This window comes from Adiantum capillus-veneris, chromosome 26 (assembly GCF_014529385.1).
Source record: "Adiantum capillus-veneris isolate H3 chromosome 26, ASM1452938v2, whole genome shotgun sequence".
NCBI lineage: Eukaryota > Viridiplantae > Streptophyta > Polypodiopsida > Polypodiales > Pteridaceae > Adiantum > Adiantum capillus-veneris.
Window position 1 is genome coordinate 61023074 of NC_140956.1, and position 15872 is coordinate 61038945.

General features: G+C 43.2%; 1 protein-coding gene and 1 non-coding gene across 2 annotated transcripts in view; both read right to left on the reverse strand.

The window, feature by feature from the left end:
• Positions 1-8864: 8864 nt before the first annotated feature.
• On the reverse strand, positions 8865-8936 carry TRNAK-UUU (transfer RNA lysine (anticodon UUU)). The gene has a single exon. It is a non-coding gene; the product is annotated as a tRNA-Lys (tRNA).
• A 2283-nt stretch (positions 8937-11219) lies between these two features.
• The window catches only part of GILP (GSH-induced LITAF domain protein), a 49509-nt gene continuing 44856 nt past the window's right edge, over positions 11220-15872 (reverse strand). Inside the window, exons 2-3 of the mRNA XM_086501908.1 lie at positions 11561-11684; positions 11220-11479 (exon numbers count right to left, since the gene is read on the reverse strand). Coding sequence (XP_086358034.1) covers positions 11396-11479; positions 11561-11684 — 208 coding nt within the window. The 3' untranslated portion in view covers positions 11220-11395. The remainder of the gene's footprint in view (positions 11480-11560; positions 11685-15872) is intronic.

The following is a 15872-nucleotide window of genomic DNA, read 5'->3' on the forward strand; positions in this document are numbered from 1 at the left end:
GAAAGGGAGAAGAAACGACAAGAAAATGGCAATGGTTTGCTCTTGCTTTGACAAAAACACCGTCTACAATCACCACACCACTTGCTATAATCTAGCTTCATTGACACGGCCTTCGAGGACAAAATTGTCCTAGCTAGCCCTCATTGGTGCCTCTTCTGTCTTGGAACTCTCCTCCTCTCGCTCTCATTGTTGAAGCTCCTTCTTGCTCTCCAAAAACTAAGCCACCTCCCTCAAAATGCCAAAAAATGTGGCCCTTATAGGCGAGTGTAGAGCCTCTCTATTTTTGGTCGATTTCTAATTTTAGCTTTAATTTTCATGTAACCAACTGCTTGCTTTATTCGGCTCACTTGGCCTCCATGGCATGGTGAGCCTTCTCCCTCTTGGAGCCCCGATGTCACCGTGGATGCTCCCTACCTTTTCCTCCAAAAATTGTGGCCCCTAAGGGCACGTGGGAATGGGCCCCAATAGGGTTCCACATCGTCGCCATCATGATTTCTATCAAATGACTACCACTATGCCGCTTGTCACCGGTGCATCGCCGTCATCGTCAAAAATCACCGAGTGCCGCCAGTGCAGCGCCAGGCGCCGAGGACTCCATGGCACCACGATCTCACAAGGGATCTCTCTCTCCCTTTGATACACCCAATAGGGGCGCATTTGAGCATATGAAGTCTTCATCGTTTGCTTTTCCCTACGCATGTGGGATTTCCTACATGCCATGTGACGGCATCATAGGAACCCTCTTCAAAACCCTCATAAATTACCATAAAGTTTCCCACACTTTTTTTTCTCCTTCACTTTAGGCAATCACCATTTTCTACTCAGAATTTCGACACCCGGACCCGTAAAACGCAACCAAAGCCCCATGCCCTAACTTCATCCTCACAGATCCTGCCACCTTGGTAATTTGCTAAGCCCGCAAATGAAAGCCATCAAACAGGAAAACTCATATGACATCATCTGACTGGTAGCTAACGTAGACTTCAACTCACAATATCTCCGCGATCCAGATTTCAATTGACGTGCCGTAAAATCCTAAGGCCTTCATATACCGCATACTTCTCATGCAAACCTTGGGGAGGCTGAAAAAACCCCAAATTGCACACCAACCAAGGCGATCAAGCTGACACATAATTGGTCCTTGGTGAAACTTCAACCGCTCATATCTTGTTCGTTTGAACTCTGATTGCCAATCCAAAAATATTGACATGCTCCATAACATGAGCACTTCAAAGGTATGTACTCACTTAATCTCTAAACCTTCATCTGCAACAACTGTTCCCAACTCGGTACAAATCTGCAAACCCCTTTGAGCTTCAAACCACCATAGATCCATTTGAGGAGCCGTCTAGGCCAGCTTGTAGACCATACTGAGGGCCGCCTTTAGCACTCCCATTTCTACACTTTGCACGCTTCGATCATACACCTCAGAAAGACACCATATCAAAGCACCTTGACCCTGAAAACCCATATAGCATACATATCTGTTGCTCCTTGCTTGCTCTTGATCTTCATATATGCATGATCACTTTGGTGTGCCCTTGAGAGTCCACAAAAGTCTGCAATGCACTCTTTGTAGCACCAACTAACTTTAGTTGTACCATCATTGCCCAACCCCCTTGCTGAACATTTATGTTCAACCACAAAACCGCTTTATTCATTGTGGGTTTCCCCACCCCCTGCATAGTCTGACCTCTTGGATCAAACACCTGGCTTTGCTCTCTTCCATCCATCTGCATCAACCTCCAATAGTCCGTACCCAAGCACGTAGCCACCCATGCACACAATAGGTCCATAGCACTTTTTCATCTCTCCAAACACCAACCTGCCTCACATATATATCTAACTCTACCAGCACATCATCTGATCCAACAAACACGTTTGACTCTCCCTCCCAACCATGTAAAGCAGAGATCCCATCAAGAGAAACTCGTATCTGGCGGGTAACAGACTACACAGATGCACTTACAAGCATACCTTTCAATTACGAGTCATTTCCCTCCATTGAAAGATTGGACACGGCCTAGGATCGGTTTGGGATTCTTTTTCTTGCACCATAGAACATGCCTCTTGCACTAGAATCTCTTCCACCATACGCTCTTCTACCACCATCAACTGTGGAACTATCTCCATGCCTATAGCACCTTCAATCCTAGCATCATCAAGCCCTTCTTCATTGACTCGACCTTTAAGATCAACCAGCTCCTCTGTATCATCAACTTCACCTACCAGCTCTTTCACTTCGTCTCTAGACAAGATTTCTCCATCTTTCTTAACAAATCTATGTGCATGCTGCACCACCATAGCACACTCCATAGCAACTTTCACAAGCATAGCATGTCCACTTATATAGGCCCACACTTCTCCACTTGTGTTTTGTCCAGCACATAAGTTTTCACCTATCCTGCTCCTCAAACACATGTTTCACATATTTACCCACATGCAAAAGATCAAATTCCTCATAGCTTAAGTAGGACGAATCAGTTTCCCATGTCGTATTGGCACCCATAGAACTACTATCATCTGCTTCCACTTCTCTCTCCATCTCAAGATCAAGGATTTCCTCTACTTTCACCTCTTCAACATCATTTTCAAACCGCCCTTTCGATCTCTAGCACACACCAATCGATCTTGACCAACCATACATGAGTTTGCATGTGCATCTTCTACCCGATCTAGAACCATTTTCACTTATTCCACAAATGGAGTCTCCCTAACTGGCATCTTTGGCTTCAAAACCACTCCATCTCTTTGCAACCATAGAACCCTCGGTTCCTCTTGCACCAGCACATCCCTTTGCACCAACCTTGGCTTCACCTCCGCCTCTTCGACTGGCCTAGGCACAAGAGCATTTGACACGCCCTGCCTAGCTTGTCACTTTTTCAAAATCTTCTTGGTTTGGCCTCTTGCCAAATTAACCACTCCAGCATATGTCAGAGACCCATCTGCTTCAACTTTATCTCAAACCCTCATGCAAGAGATCCATGAATTTTCTCAATTTCAAAAAATCAACGTTTTGTGCAGCAAGTACCTCCATAAGCTATCTCCAAAGGGCTTTGAATTCCCACTCAAATGCTTGGAAATCTCCATCCTGGCTTTGCTTCAGACCATCCAGCTTCCGCTTTACTTCATGCAGTTGCACTTTTGGCACATATTGGCATCCAAAAGCTGCTTCCAAAGTCATACAGTCTACCTTTTCTTCATCTCATAATCCATTGTGCCATCTTTTCGCTTTGCCACAAATTGGGAGCAAAAATACTTGAACCATGCCTTCTTCTCTTGACAGTCTTCTCTCTAGCACAAATAGACCATAATCCTGCAACTAGGTTTTTGCATCTTCCACCCCAATGAAAATAGGAAAACCCAACCACACCATCTTTAACAGCACTTCGTCTTTAGAAATTCACCTCCAACAGCTCCAAAACCACAACTTCACCTTCAAGAGGAGCGATCAGATACTCCTCCATGGGGGCACAGAAGATGGAGAGGGGGAATGGGAACACACCCAAAAACACAACAGAGTTGCCTCTCTATATCCTAGGGTACTCACAATACCCCCATCCACTAGAAATCACAATCAAAATTGCACATTATTGTTTGCATGCATACCAATGCATGCACGCTTCACACAGTCAACAAACATCATGTCACTCCAATTTTGTTTGCTTCTAGAAATTCCGCAACACAACACCTCTCTCTCTCTCTCTCTTTCTGTCTCACACACACAAACAGCCCAAGCAACACACATCGCTCACACAAACCGCACCATACACTTTGGAGCAAAGCAAAGAAGAGAAGGGAGGAGAGGGGGAAGAAATGGCACAAAAAACGGCAATGGTTTGCTCTTGCTTTGACAAAAACACCATCTACAATCACCAAACCACCTGCTACAATCTGGCTCCATTGCCATGGCCTCAACGAGCACAATATTGGCCTAGGCAGCCCTCACTGGTGCCTCTTGTGTCTTGGAACTCTCCTCCTTTGACTCTCGTTACCGAAGCTCCTTTTTTCTCTCCATAAACTGAGCCACCTCCCTAAAAATGCCAAAAAATGTGGCCCTTATAGGCGTGTGTAGAGCCTCTCTATTTTTGGTCAATTTCTAATTTTATATTTACTTTGCATGTAGCCAACCACTTGCTTTATTCATCTCACTTGCCCTCCACAACGTGTGAGCCTTCTCCCTCTTAGAGCACCAACAGTGCCATCGGTGCTGCCCACCTTTGCTTCCAAAAATTGTGGTGCCTAAGGGTGCGTGGGAATTGTCCCTGTGGAGTGCCACATCATCACCATCACCATTGCCGTCGAATGACTATCACTATGTCGCTTGCCAGCAACGTGTCACCGTCGTTGTCAAAAACCAACCAGTGACGCCAGCGCAGTGCCGTGTGCCCAGGACTCCATGGCACCACGAGCTCACAAGGGAGCTCTCTCTCTCTCTCTCTCTCTCTCTCTCTCTCTCTCTCTCTCTCTCTCTCTCTCTCTCTCTCTCTCTCTCTCTCTCTCTCTCTCTCTCTCTCTCTCTCTCTCTCTCTCTCTCTCGCTTTCTTTGATACACTCAATAGGGGCGTGTTCCAACATATGAAGCCTTTGCCATTTGCTCTGCCCTACGTATGTGGGATTTTCCACATGCCACATGGTGGCATCATAGGATCCCCTCTTTAAAACCCTCATAAAATACCATAAAGTTTTGCAAAAACTATTTTTTTCTCCTTCACTTTAGGCAATCACCGTTTTTTGCTCAGAGTTTCAATCCTCGGATTCTAAAATGCCACCAAAGCCCCATTTCCTCGACTTCAATCCATGCAGATCCCGCCGCCTTCGAACTTTGTCGGGCCCACAAATCAAAGCCATCAAAACAGGAAAAACTCATATGACACCACTCGGTTGGTAGCTGACGCAGACTTCAACTCCCAATATCTCCGGAATCCCGATTTTGATTGATGTGCCGTCAAATCCTATGGCCTTCATATACCGCATACTTCTCATGCAAACCTTGGCAAGGCTGGAAAAAACCCCAGATGGTACACCGATCAAGGCGATCAACTGGCACATAACTGGCCCCAGGTGAAAATTCAACAGCTCATATCTTGGCCACTTGAACTCCAATTGCCGATCTGAAAAGACCGACTTGTTTCATAAGATGAATAGTTTGGGCCTATGCACTCACTTCATCTATGATCCTTTATCCGCAAACAATTGTCTAGGATCTGCAAACCACTTTGAACTTGAAACTATCATAGCTCCGCTTGAGGAGCCGTCTGGACCCACTTGTAAACCATACTGAGGGCCACCTTTAGCGTTCCCATTTTTGCACTTTGCACACTTTAATCATGCACCTCTCTAACAGACACCGCATCAGAGCACCTTGGCCCTGAAAACCACATATAGCATACATATACACTGGTCCTTGCCTGCTTTTGATCTTCACAACTGCCCAATCACTTTGGCATGGCCTTGAGAGTCCACAAAACCCTGAATTTCACTCTTTGTAGCACCAACCAACTTTGGTTGTAGCAACATAACTGTCCCTTGCTACCCTTGCATAGTTACGATGGGAAAGGATGCTCGCAGTGTAGCATATGCTCTGTGTGTGTCTTCCTTGCATGGGTGATCTCTCTCTCTCTCTCTCTCTCTCTCTCTCTCTCTCTCTCTCTCTCTCTCTCTCTCTCTCTCTCTCTCTCTCTCTCTCTCTCAACCCAAGTCCTTGAGAACTTCTTACACCTGCCCTTTGTAGCCGAAACAGCCTTAACTTTTTTTATGTATCTGCTATGCACATTTCCTCCCCATTAAGATGAAAACCAAAAAAGCACTAATATATTTTGTAATGTTAGAGAATTTTTTTACCATTTTTCTCCACTTTACTTTATGTTGACCCGGTTTGAGACCAGCTAATCGAGACTCTCAACCACTAAGCTTAGGAAAACCTTCTTGAAACACTACTCGCAAGGAGTTTTCTTGTTGCATAGCTTAAATGAGAGAATGAGGAGGGAAGGGGGGGGGGGGGGGGGGGGGGGGGGGGGGGGGGGAGAGAGAGAGAGAGAGAGAGAAAGAGAGAGAGAGAGAGAGCGTAACGTCACCAAAATAAATAATTGATTGACAAATACTATCATATGAGTTCTGACAAGGGGAGAGCACACACACACACACACACACACACAGAGGAGGAAGAGGAGGAGGAGGAAGAAGAAGAAGAAATACACATGAGACCTTAAAAATGTAGTCAATGAGTCTTGATTCTTGAACAAAAGTGCTTACATGCCTGCATACTTTCTCACAAAGGGAGAGGGGGTAAGATTTTTAATATCATAGAGAAAATCACAATGACCTGAGAGAGAGAGAGAGAGAGAGAGAGAGAGAGAGAGAGAGAGAGAGAGAGAGAGTCATCCTTAAAGGTTAGATTTGACCTATAGGACCAAATACTAAATGTAGCATGCTTGAAGACTATGGATAAAATGGTGGCATTTGACAAATTGAATTCGTGAAGTTTCTAGGAGAGAGAAATGTAAGTCATGGCCCAAGCTAAAATGTAAGAAAAGCAAGTTTGATGTGATCAAAAGGTGAACACTTAAGTAGGGTATGATGCTCATACTCTCAAATTTTCAAGGACATGATGTGTATACAAAAAGAGGCTCTTCTACATTGCCTTAATATTCGGTCTCACATTTAAGGGGCTAAGAGCTAAGCCAAATGGTTAGTATGGTATAGATTGTGCATAAAGGAAAAGGCTCTTGCATGTAAATAGTTTAATACAGTTTTCTCTTTCAAAGAGGAACATGTGTTTGTAATTTAGGGAGAGAGGGAGAGAGAGATCAATGACATACACGATTTTAGGTCATAACCTGAATTTTGCACCACGTCCTTCAATTTAGCATAATGGCCAACATTCCTACAAAAATAACAACTAAACGGCCTTATTTTGCTTTCATTTCTATCACATCTTAAGGTGAAAATGGCATGAAAGTGTAATCAACAAATAGTGTGCACCTTATCGTACTAAGTTGCTTATGCATTCTTGTGATTAGGTGATGATGTACACTATTGTCATGCTTATGCACAAAACATAGATAGAGATCCAAACAAGTGATTCAGCATCTACAGATCAACATAGATGAAACGGTCAATCACATTCTTGATGTTAAATAAATCCAACTCATCCTTGTGAAACTTGAAGCTCTCTTGGTACATTGGAAATTATGAGACCTAATCTTTTCACAACTCTACTCTTAGACATGAAAACTTTTATGATTACGAAGTGTAGTTGTTATGGGTCTTCATCTTTAAAAATTTGTTGACTTGCCCACTTTGTACTTCTAGACTTGGTAGTGTTTTTGCCAACCCTAGGTAGACCAAGGGAAAGACGTCCTTCCTACAATATAGGAGGTTAGTATGTACACTACTACCATGTCTTTCTCACAAGAAAGATGCAAGAATAGAAGCAAGCATGAGAGTAGAGCAGATACATTGAATTCAATTGTGTTCCCATTGTTGAAACCAATTCTAGAACCCACTCCATTTTCACCCAGAAAAAATTATTATTACATTGACTTCTCATAGCTTTCATCTCTTCACATCATGCTAACTTATATGATCTGTATAATCAAGCTTGGTAGCATTATTTGACCAAGATAGACCAAAAGGGGGACTCTCTCTCTCTCTCTCTCTCTCTCTCTCTCTCTCTCTCTCTCTTCCCACCCCAATAAAGGTAGAGCACTTCTAAGTTTTTTGAACAAGGGCTGATACCTCATGAAAAATAAGTTCTATAAGAAACTACCAAGCTTGTATCAAAGAATGTTTTGCAACATTTTACGTATATTCATGTTTGTTATAATATGTCAAGAGATTGTGTCATGCATTACCTTTAGAAATGCAATAGACGATACATGTAGGAAGAGAGTATTAATAGTGTTCTACTTGGAAGAGAAGATAACCCCATGAGGATAGAGGCGATATTTCCTTAGCACAGCAACGCACGGGTCACATACTAGTGATTATAATAGGTTGGCAGAATTTTCCATAGTCTTGAAACGTTGCATTGAGATGCAACAATTCTAATGCACATGCCATTTGTAGTGATTGCAAGGACATGACACCCAGTAAAGCAGTAGGAGTCTTGATTGGAAAGGCCCAATTCGTGGCTTGTGTGTGCAAATCTTGCCTTGTTAGTAGGACTTTCTTTTTTGTTTGATTTCTCTATTTATAATATTTTTTCTTTCCTTTTTTTGTTGTGTTGTGGATGTTGGGGTGCACTTGGGTTGGAGCTCTTCTCTCTCCACCAGGTTTTTAGTTAATATGTGTCTCCTCAACTCCATGGCTTCTATCTAGTAGGTGAGATTTTGCCAAGTATCAAGCAGGTGCCTTGGAACCAAGGTCCTTAGTGATACTACTGGTGGCTTTCAAGTTTTTGGGTGTAGTCGCAAAGAGCACTTTCTGGCTATTTTTACAGGCAGTTGTCATCCTCTCTCCCGCTTAGATGGACAAGTAATTTCTTACCCTCTTTACGAGAGTTTTTTTCCGTGGGTCTTTTCCATTTATCCGCAAGTTTTACATGGCTTTGTCGGAAGTCACCTTTGAATATGCTTTGGAATACACCATTTGGACGTTCAGAGGGGCCTTTCAAAAATCAGCATCGTTTGAGAGAGATGTATTGGCGTGACATACATGTAGACTCGCTGCTTTCATGAAGATAGGTTATTCTATTGCCACCTCGTTGTGGACTCCCTTCCCCTTAAAACGATCCCTTTTGACGTGTTTGAGACTTCATACATCCACAAGCTAAGTAACACTGGCTACCATTTTGAAAAATGAAACAAGTGCAGAGTTTGCGTTGATGCGAAGCGGAGCAGAAAACATTTTCCACAGTGAGTTGCCTCCAATGGGGTTCGAACCCATGACCATTCGCTTAAAAGGCGGATGCACTACCGCTGTGCTATGGAAGCTCTCCAGCCGTCGGGCAAGTTTATTAATAATTGTATTAATCAGACTGGTACTCTGTATGAGCCAGCGATTCTGTAAAGTGAAAGATGCTCTCACAACATGAGCAATAACATCGTGAAGAAATGTAAATTTATAGTGTTTCATGCCTACTAAACATCCCCGGTGTGTTCTCACCTCTAATGGCCACAATATAAGTAACTTTCTCGAGACTATCACTTTTCAAAACATGTATCATATCACGGGATTTGCTAAGCAATATATACTTTCATGTATACATTAGAAAGGGGTGGAGGTTTTTTTAATACGCCCACAATGTAAGTATGACATGTATATTGGGGTATTATTGATATCTTGAACACACATAATATAGAAAGCTCTTGATGAGTAACCGCCCAAGCTAATTTTATCTCTTCAATTGTGCCTACATAATATTTGCACTTTCTTGCCTATCAACAATGAATCCACACGGGTTTGGTTAAATATCGGTTAGCTTGCCTGCGTGGCAGGGCAACTGGAGCCGATTGTCGATCAAATCAAACCGGCTAGGAGGAGTTGACTAAAAGGTCAACGCGTTGCACGACATACAACTTGAACACCGGACCTCCCCGTCAAGAGCAGGGCTCCACTGCACTACGCACGCACATCTGCGCATTTCCTGCAGCCTGTCTTACATAACTTTAAAAAAAGTTGCCCCCCCCCCCAAAAAAAAAAGCGCCGTGATCGGCTCCCTCCGTCAGCTCCACCTACATGTCGCTTAGCTAGCCGATATTTAACATGAGCCAATCCACACACACCAAAAGAAGCCCTTAGATCTGTTGTAACTTTTGGAACCCCTAAACATGACATAATTAACTACATCCACCATTACAACCAACCATTGTCAACAATGAATCCACACTTCGTGTTCATGCTAACACTCATTCAGGTGATAAATTCCTTAGCTCTCTTGTACTCTCAAATGCTTTAAATCCTACTATGCTCTAATATCATATAGAAAGTGATAAAACAAGAAAATGAAGAGAAAATAGCAATACAAGAAGGGGAAAAAATTTCTCATGACATCGGAATTGATGCATTGATTACTAAGTCCATATATGTCGTTCCGCAATGGAGCTTAGCAATAGCTTTTTCATATGACAAACACACATGGATATGAAAATCCAAAGAAAGGTCCATGGCTTTGTTCCATTACACATTTCAAGCATACACATCAGAACAATTGGACTCAATAACCTGAAGGACCTTTGCCATATATACATTGATGTTGCACCTCTAAGTTACCACTCGTGCAACAACTTTATTGGAATCTGTCCTCACAAATTTTTGCCATGTTAAAACATACCCTAGAGAACAAGGAGAAAGTCGTACAATTTTTTAATCCAATTTCATAGTTTGTAAATGGGTTCCTTCTTTGAAGATCCTCATGACTTTCTTTTCAACTTTTTGTTTTGAAAAGATAATTCCTTCATATAGGACCCAAGACTTCCTTTCCAATCTTTTGTTTTAAAATGTCATGGGTCTTCACCTTGTTTGTATTGTACCCAACCACTGATTTTATCAACTATGTCATCCCTACTCACTCTTTACTCTCGTCGGCAAGGAATAACACACATGTACCCTTCTTGCTCAAGAGTATGCTCAATAAATCCCTTTCTTTTTCCCATTCGTGCACATATGCATAAAACTTGTATCCCTTCTGTGTCACATGTAAAGAGTTTTTACACACAAATTCTAGAAGATTCTGCACTTTTAAAGTACTTCAATATTCTCCAAGTACTTTTGAGTCACATGTAAAGAGTTGTTACATAGAAATTCTAGAAGATTGTGCATATTTAAAGTATTTCAATAATCTCCAAGTTTCAGAAAGAAAACTCTGAATACCCTCTCCTTTGAAATACTCAGATTATGTGTGTGTGTGTGTGTGTGTGTGTGTGTGTGTGTGTGTGTGTGTGTGTGTGTGTGTGTGTGTGTGTGTGTGTGAGAGAGAGAGAGAGAGAGAGAGAGAGATGTTCGAACGCCGTGGAACAAACCATTGTGTGTGTGTGTGTGTGTGTGTGAGAGAGAGAGAGAGAGAGAGATGTTCGAACGCCGTGGAACAAACCATTCTGTCAAGTCTTCAACTGAAGACATGTTATTCAAGCGCGAAATGGGATAAAAATTTACCACTTGGGTGACACACACACACACACACAAAGAGAGAGAGAGAGAGAGAGAGAGAGAGAGAGAGAGAGAGAGAGCTCTTGAGCCAAAGAAAGACATAATAGTTAACTTAATGATATTGGGAATGACAGAAACAAAAACTTTATATAGGGTTTGTGATACACTGAGAAAATTCGCAGTCTTGATTGAAGCTTGAAAAGGCCACTTCAGGTCTGTTACATATACATGCTGAGAACCTTTGGTTTGATGTATAAAAATTGACAAAAAAATTTCCTTAACCATATCCAAGTAGGGGTATGATCTATGCCGGAACTGCAAAGCTCGGTTGAGACCATTGAGTGGCATCCATAATTGCACAAGGATCTGACTTGTTGAAATCTGCTACCTGCAAGTTTAGAACCTGAGTGTCAATATACACATGCAAAGTACATGTGTACAAAGCTTAGCCTTTGAATTAGGAATGTACCTTTTGGCCACAACTTGGACAGTAGTGCTGTTTATGCCAAAGACAATCAAAAGCTGGGCAAATAAAGCAGACGCCAACCACCGACACCATACAAGCTACACATGCTGCAAGACTTGGCTTCGACCTAAAAGCAAAGCACAAAAAAAGACATTTTAAATCATCTTTACTCACATGTTGATTAGGCCTAGAAATAAACAATAGAGCAGCCAAGGAAGTTAATGATAGGTCTACGTCTAGTGTCGCACCACCCATATCACACAATAGAGTATCCATGTCTCTTCCATTTACTGCACTCACCCATGATCTCAATCTTTACACATTTGATCTCGTCATTCAACTCTGCAGTGTGCAAAACATGGTAAGAGGGAGGAACATATGAAGGACCCACTTGTCCAATTGCTTTCACCATCTCCAAAAAGTAAGGACTCCTTACTTTCCATTCAGGATCATCCTCAGCATTAAAAAAACTATGTGAGGCTTGGTTTGCTTGCTTGCAAGCCAAATGCACCTATCAAACCCCCTTGTGCAACCTTCCTCTTCTTGCTTGAGGACCCCCCATTCGACTTGAAAGAGCCACTTACATCAGCCCTTCCCTCAGCATGCGTGCTCATTGAAGCATCTCCTTAAGCTTGAGAGGCATCTCCTCTCAAATCATTCACCGACACCTCTACAAAAGCACCTCTGCCTTGTCCATTAGGCCTTGCATCTGCATGCAACCTCGTGACAATCTCTACAACATCCTCAGGCCCATCATTGCATGGGCCTCCCACACCATGGCCAAAAATGCCCGATATATAGCAACAGATACGCAAGGGACCTCCATCCCAAGAATGCCCACAAAAGATACTTCTGCATGTCCATTGCCCTTTGGGAGGGCCTTCACTTGGTGCACATATTGCCACTCTGAACGCTTGACACAGCCCATCTGCAAGGAATCATGCCACACGTCACACATTCTTCATCTCCATTCTCTATGTACACTATGCACATGCGCGTGCACATAGGTGAGTAGGTGACAGTGTTTCAAACTCGAAGCCTCATGAAACCGGCCTGTAGGGCGGTAGGAGTTGGCTTTCACCCGAAATTCTTTACTTAAAACACACACAAAGAGCACTTTGCAAAGGAGACATGTAACGGGAATTAACACTATATCACACACACGGCTCGGAAGCTAGAATGCTCCGACCAGACGCCGACAACCTGTAGGCCGCAAAATTGGCGCCCCGTTCGGTATTTCTTTATTCTTTAGGAGGGTAAATTACAAGGTAAGGTCCTAGGAATCCTTCACGTGGTGTATCCACCTAGATACCATTTGATTTGGCCAAATTTCGGTAGCATAACAGCCCCAAAACTTGCGCGAAACCAATTCCTCTACTGGAACTCACTTGCACTGGCGTATACCCTCTGATTCCTGTCCAAAAACAGTAAATTCAACACGCTGTATTTACTGGTTTTTGCCCTGTTTTCAGCCCCAAACAGTCTCCTAACTGTCCTTTGCCAGTGGGGCACGATTCCCAATGATCCCGGCGTCCGTATGGCTCAAAAACAGTAAATATACAGCGCATACACAGCGCTGATTTTGCACCTGTATGGTGAGGTTATGACCCTCACCAGTGCCTGCTTTGGAGCAGCAGCTAGCTACCCCTGTTCCTGCTCAAGGAGGCTCTTGCCTCAGCACAAAAGCATGAACCCACACAACTGTACATCAGTCAAATGAGGAGCCCTCTTGTGGGGCATCACATAACTGCACGTAGGGGAGAGAGAGAGCAGTGTGTAGTGTGAAGGGCATCACTCCTAGCACCACACTGTACATGAGAGGGAAAGGAAGCACTCCATAGCTCTTAACCTGTGACAAATGCTGAAATGAGGCCTCTCCCAGCTTAAAAATCAGCGCCCATTTTTCTGCAAGAGGAAAGTTCACGAAAATGTGACACTTGGCGCATTTTCAAGCATTTTCCCGTTTCGGGTTTGCCGCTTAAAAATATCCTGACCGGTTTCCCAGTTGACTTCGCGGCAGAGTTATAAAATGTTCCCCTAGTCATACCGGAGATAATGACGCGAACACATTTCACGGCCCAAAATAGCAGTTCCCTAAATTTTAGGAGATGCTTCCGTTGGGTTCCCACTGGTCTTCTGACCATCTATCCTCATTGGAGCCACATCCAAAAGTGCAATGTGGCCCCACTGTCGGTAGTCCCACCTTGACTTTACGCCTTAATTGAGTTCACTTCCTAGTATCCACCAACTTGCTAAGTGCGACGCGGGAACCTATATGATCTTGCTTTGAGCCTAGACATCCTCTTACCATACGAATTCCAGTGCCGACCACTTCCCGTCTGCGGGTGAATCTACCGTTCACATTGGCCATACAATGTCCGACCATTTGCTACTTCAAAAAGAGGGTCTCAAAACAAATAAAATAAACCCCATTGGAAAGAAACCAACAACCAAGGTTAGCAGTTGCCACATCTCTGTGACATGGTTAATAACTGCCACGTCCTCGTGACATACCCCCCTCTTGAAATCGCAAACATCCTCGATTGCATACCATAAATACACGCCATTGATGATCTTGTGCTATTAACACTCTTTTATCATCGCATGTATCCGCAAGAAAGGTCGTAACATACATAGATACAAATGACTTAATGAGGCCTTCATACTTTTGCCATTTCCATCTATGGCACTGAACTCATATGTACATTTGATGTACTAGCTCTATCATTACCCCTAGGTTGTAACCCAAAGGCTTCAAGGTAAAGCTGCAATACATTTGGTGACTCTGACAGTTCATGCTCTTCCATCCACTTTGCATCCATAGGCGGATAGTTCTTGAACTTCACCAAATAGCGTCTTGCAACTTGTCCTTTAACTTTTCTGTCCTTATGTGCCAAAACTTGCTTAGGTACCAGGATCTCATCAAGTTCCTCAACTTCTGGCTGATCCTCAACTGGCATATCTTCTGGCACATCACCCACGAAGGGTCTTAGAAGACTCACGTGAAACGCATTATGAATCTTCCACGCATCATGCAATTTCAGCCTGTAAGCGACGTCGCTGATCTTGTCAAGCACTTGAAAAGGCCCATAGTAACGCATGCTGAGCTTAGGAAACAGCCGTTCCTTGCCCTTCATCTTCTTTAACCTTGGCTTTTCGAACCTTAAGAGAACCCAATCACCAGGTGATAGTACCAATTCACGACGGTGACGATCAACAGCCTTTTTCTACTTTGCCTGAGTCTTCTCCAAGGCAACTTTAATTTTCTTATACATCTCATCCATGTTCTCAACATATCGATCTGCCTCAAAGATCTTGTCCTTCGTATGCAAAATGGGAGGAATCTTTTTGCCGCCTTCAACAATCTCAAAAGGTGCTTTGCCAGTAGACGAATGCACCGTATTATTGTATGCATACTCAAGCATAGGCAAATACTGTTCCCACTTGCCCTTATTATCTGACACATAGCATTTCAACAGATCTAAGACAGTAGAATTAGCCTCTTCTGACTGTCCATCAGTTTGTGGATGAAACGAAGACGAGAACTTGAGCGTAGTACCTATGTTCTCAAACAATCCTCTCCAGAACAAACTGGTCATGCGAGGATCACGATCACTGATAATGGATTGTGGCATACCATGGTACTTAAACACATTGTACATGAACAAGCGTGCCATCTGATCAGATTTTATCTTCTTCCTGACAGGGATAAAATGGGCCTGCTTGCTGAACCTGCAGATAATGGTCCATATACCATCATTCCCTGTTGGCGTTCTTGGAAGATCAAAGATAAAGTCCATAGCAATGCTTTCCCATGGCTTATCCGGAATCGGCAGTGGTTGTAACAACCCTGGTGCCTTTTGCCTGTCAAACTTGACCTTTTGGCAAACTATGCATGCTCGCACAAAGGCATCCACATCTCTCCTCAAGGTAGGCCAATAGAAGAATGTCTCTACCGCCTTAACTATTGCATCAATGCCACGATGCCCTGCATACAGTGGGACATGACTCTCTTCCATGACCTTATGTCGCAGTGGTCTAGTGACACAAAGTCTGCCATGCATCATCATAAAACCATCTCTGAGGAGGTAGTGCTCGTGATGTTGCCCCTCTTGTAACTGTTCAAAGATCCTTGCAAAATCTTCATCAGCAGTATATTGTTCCTTCATGTCATCTAACTCATGATGATAAGGAATTGACACAGCTGAAATTTGTGGCTTTCTTGATAACGCATCAGCCACAACATTCTTCTTGCCTTCCACATGCATAATCTGGAAGTGGAACATGGAAAGAATGTTTGCCCATCGCATATGCT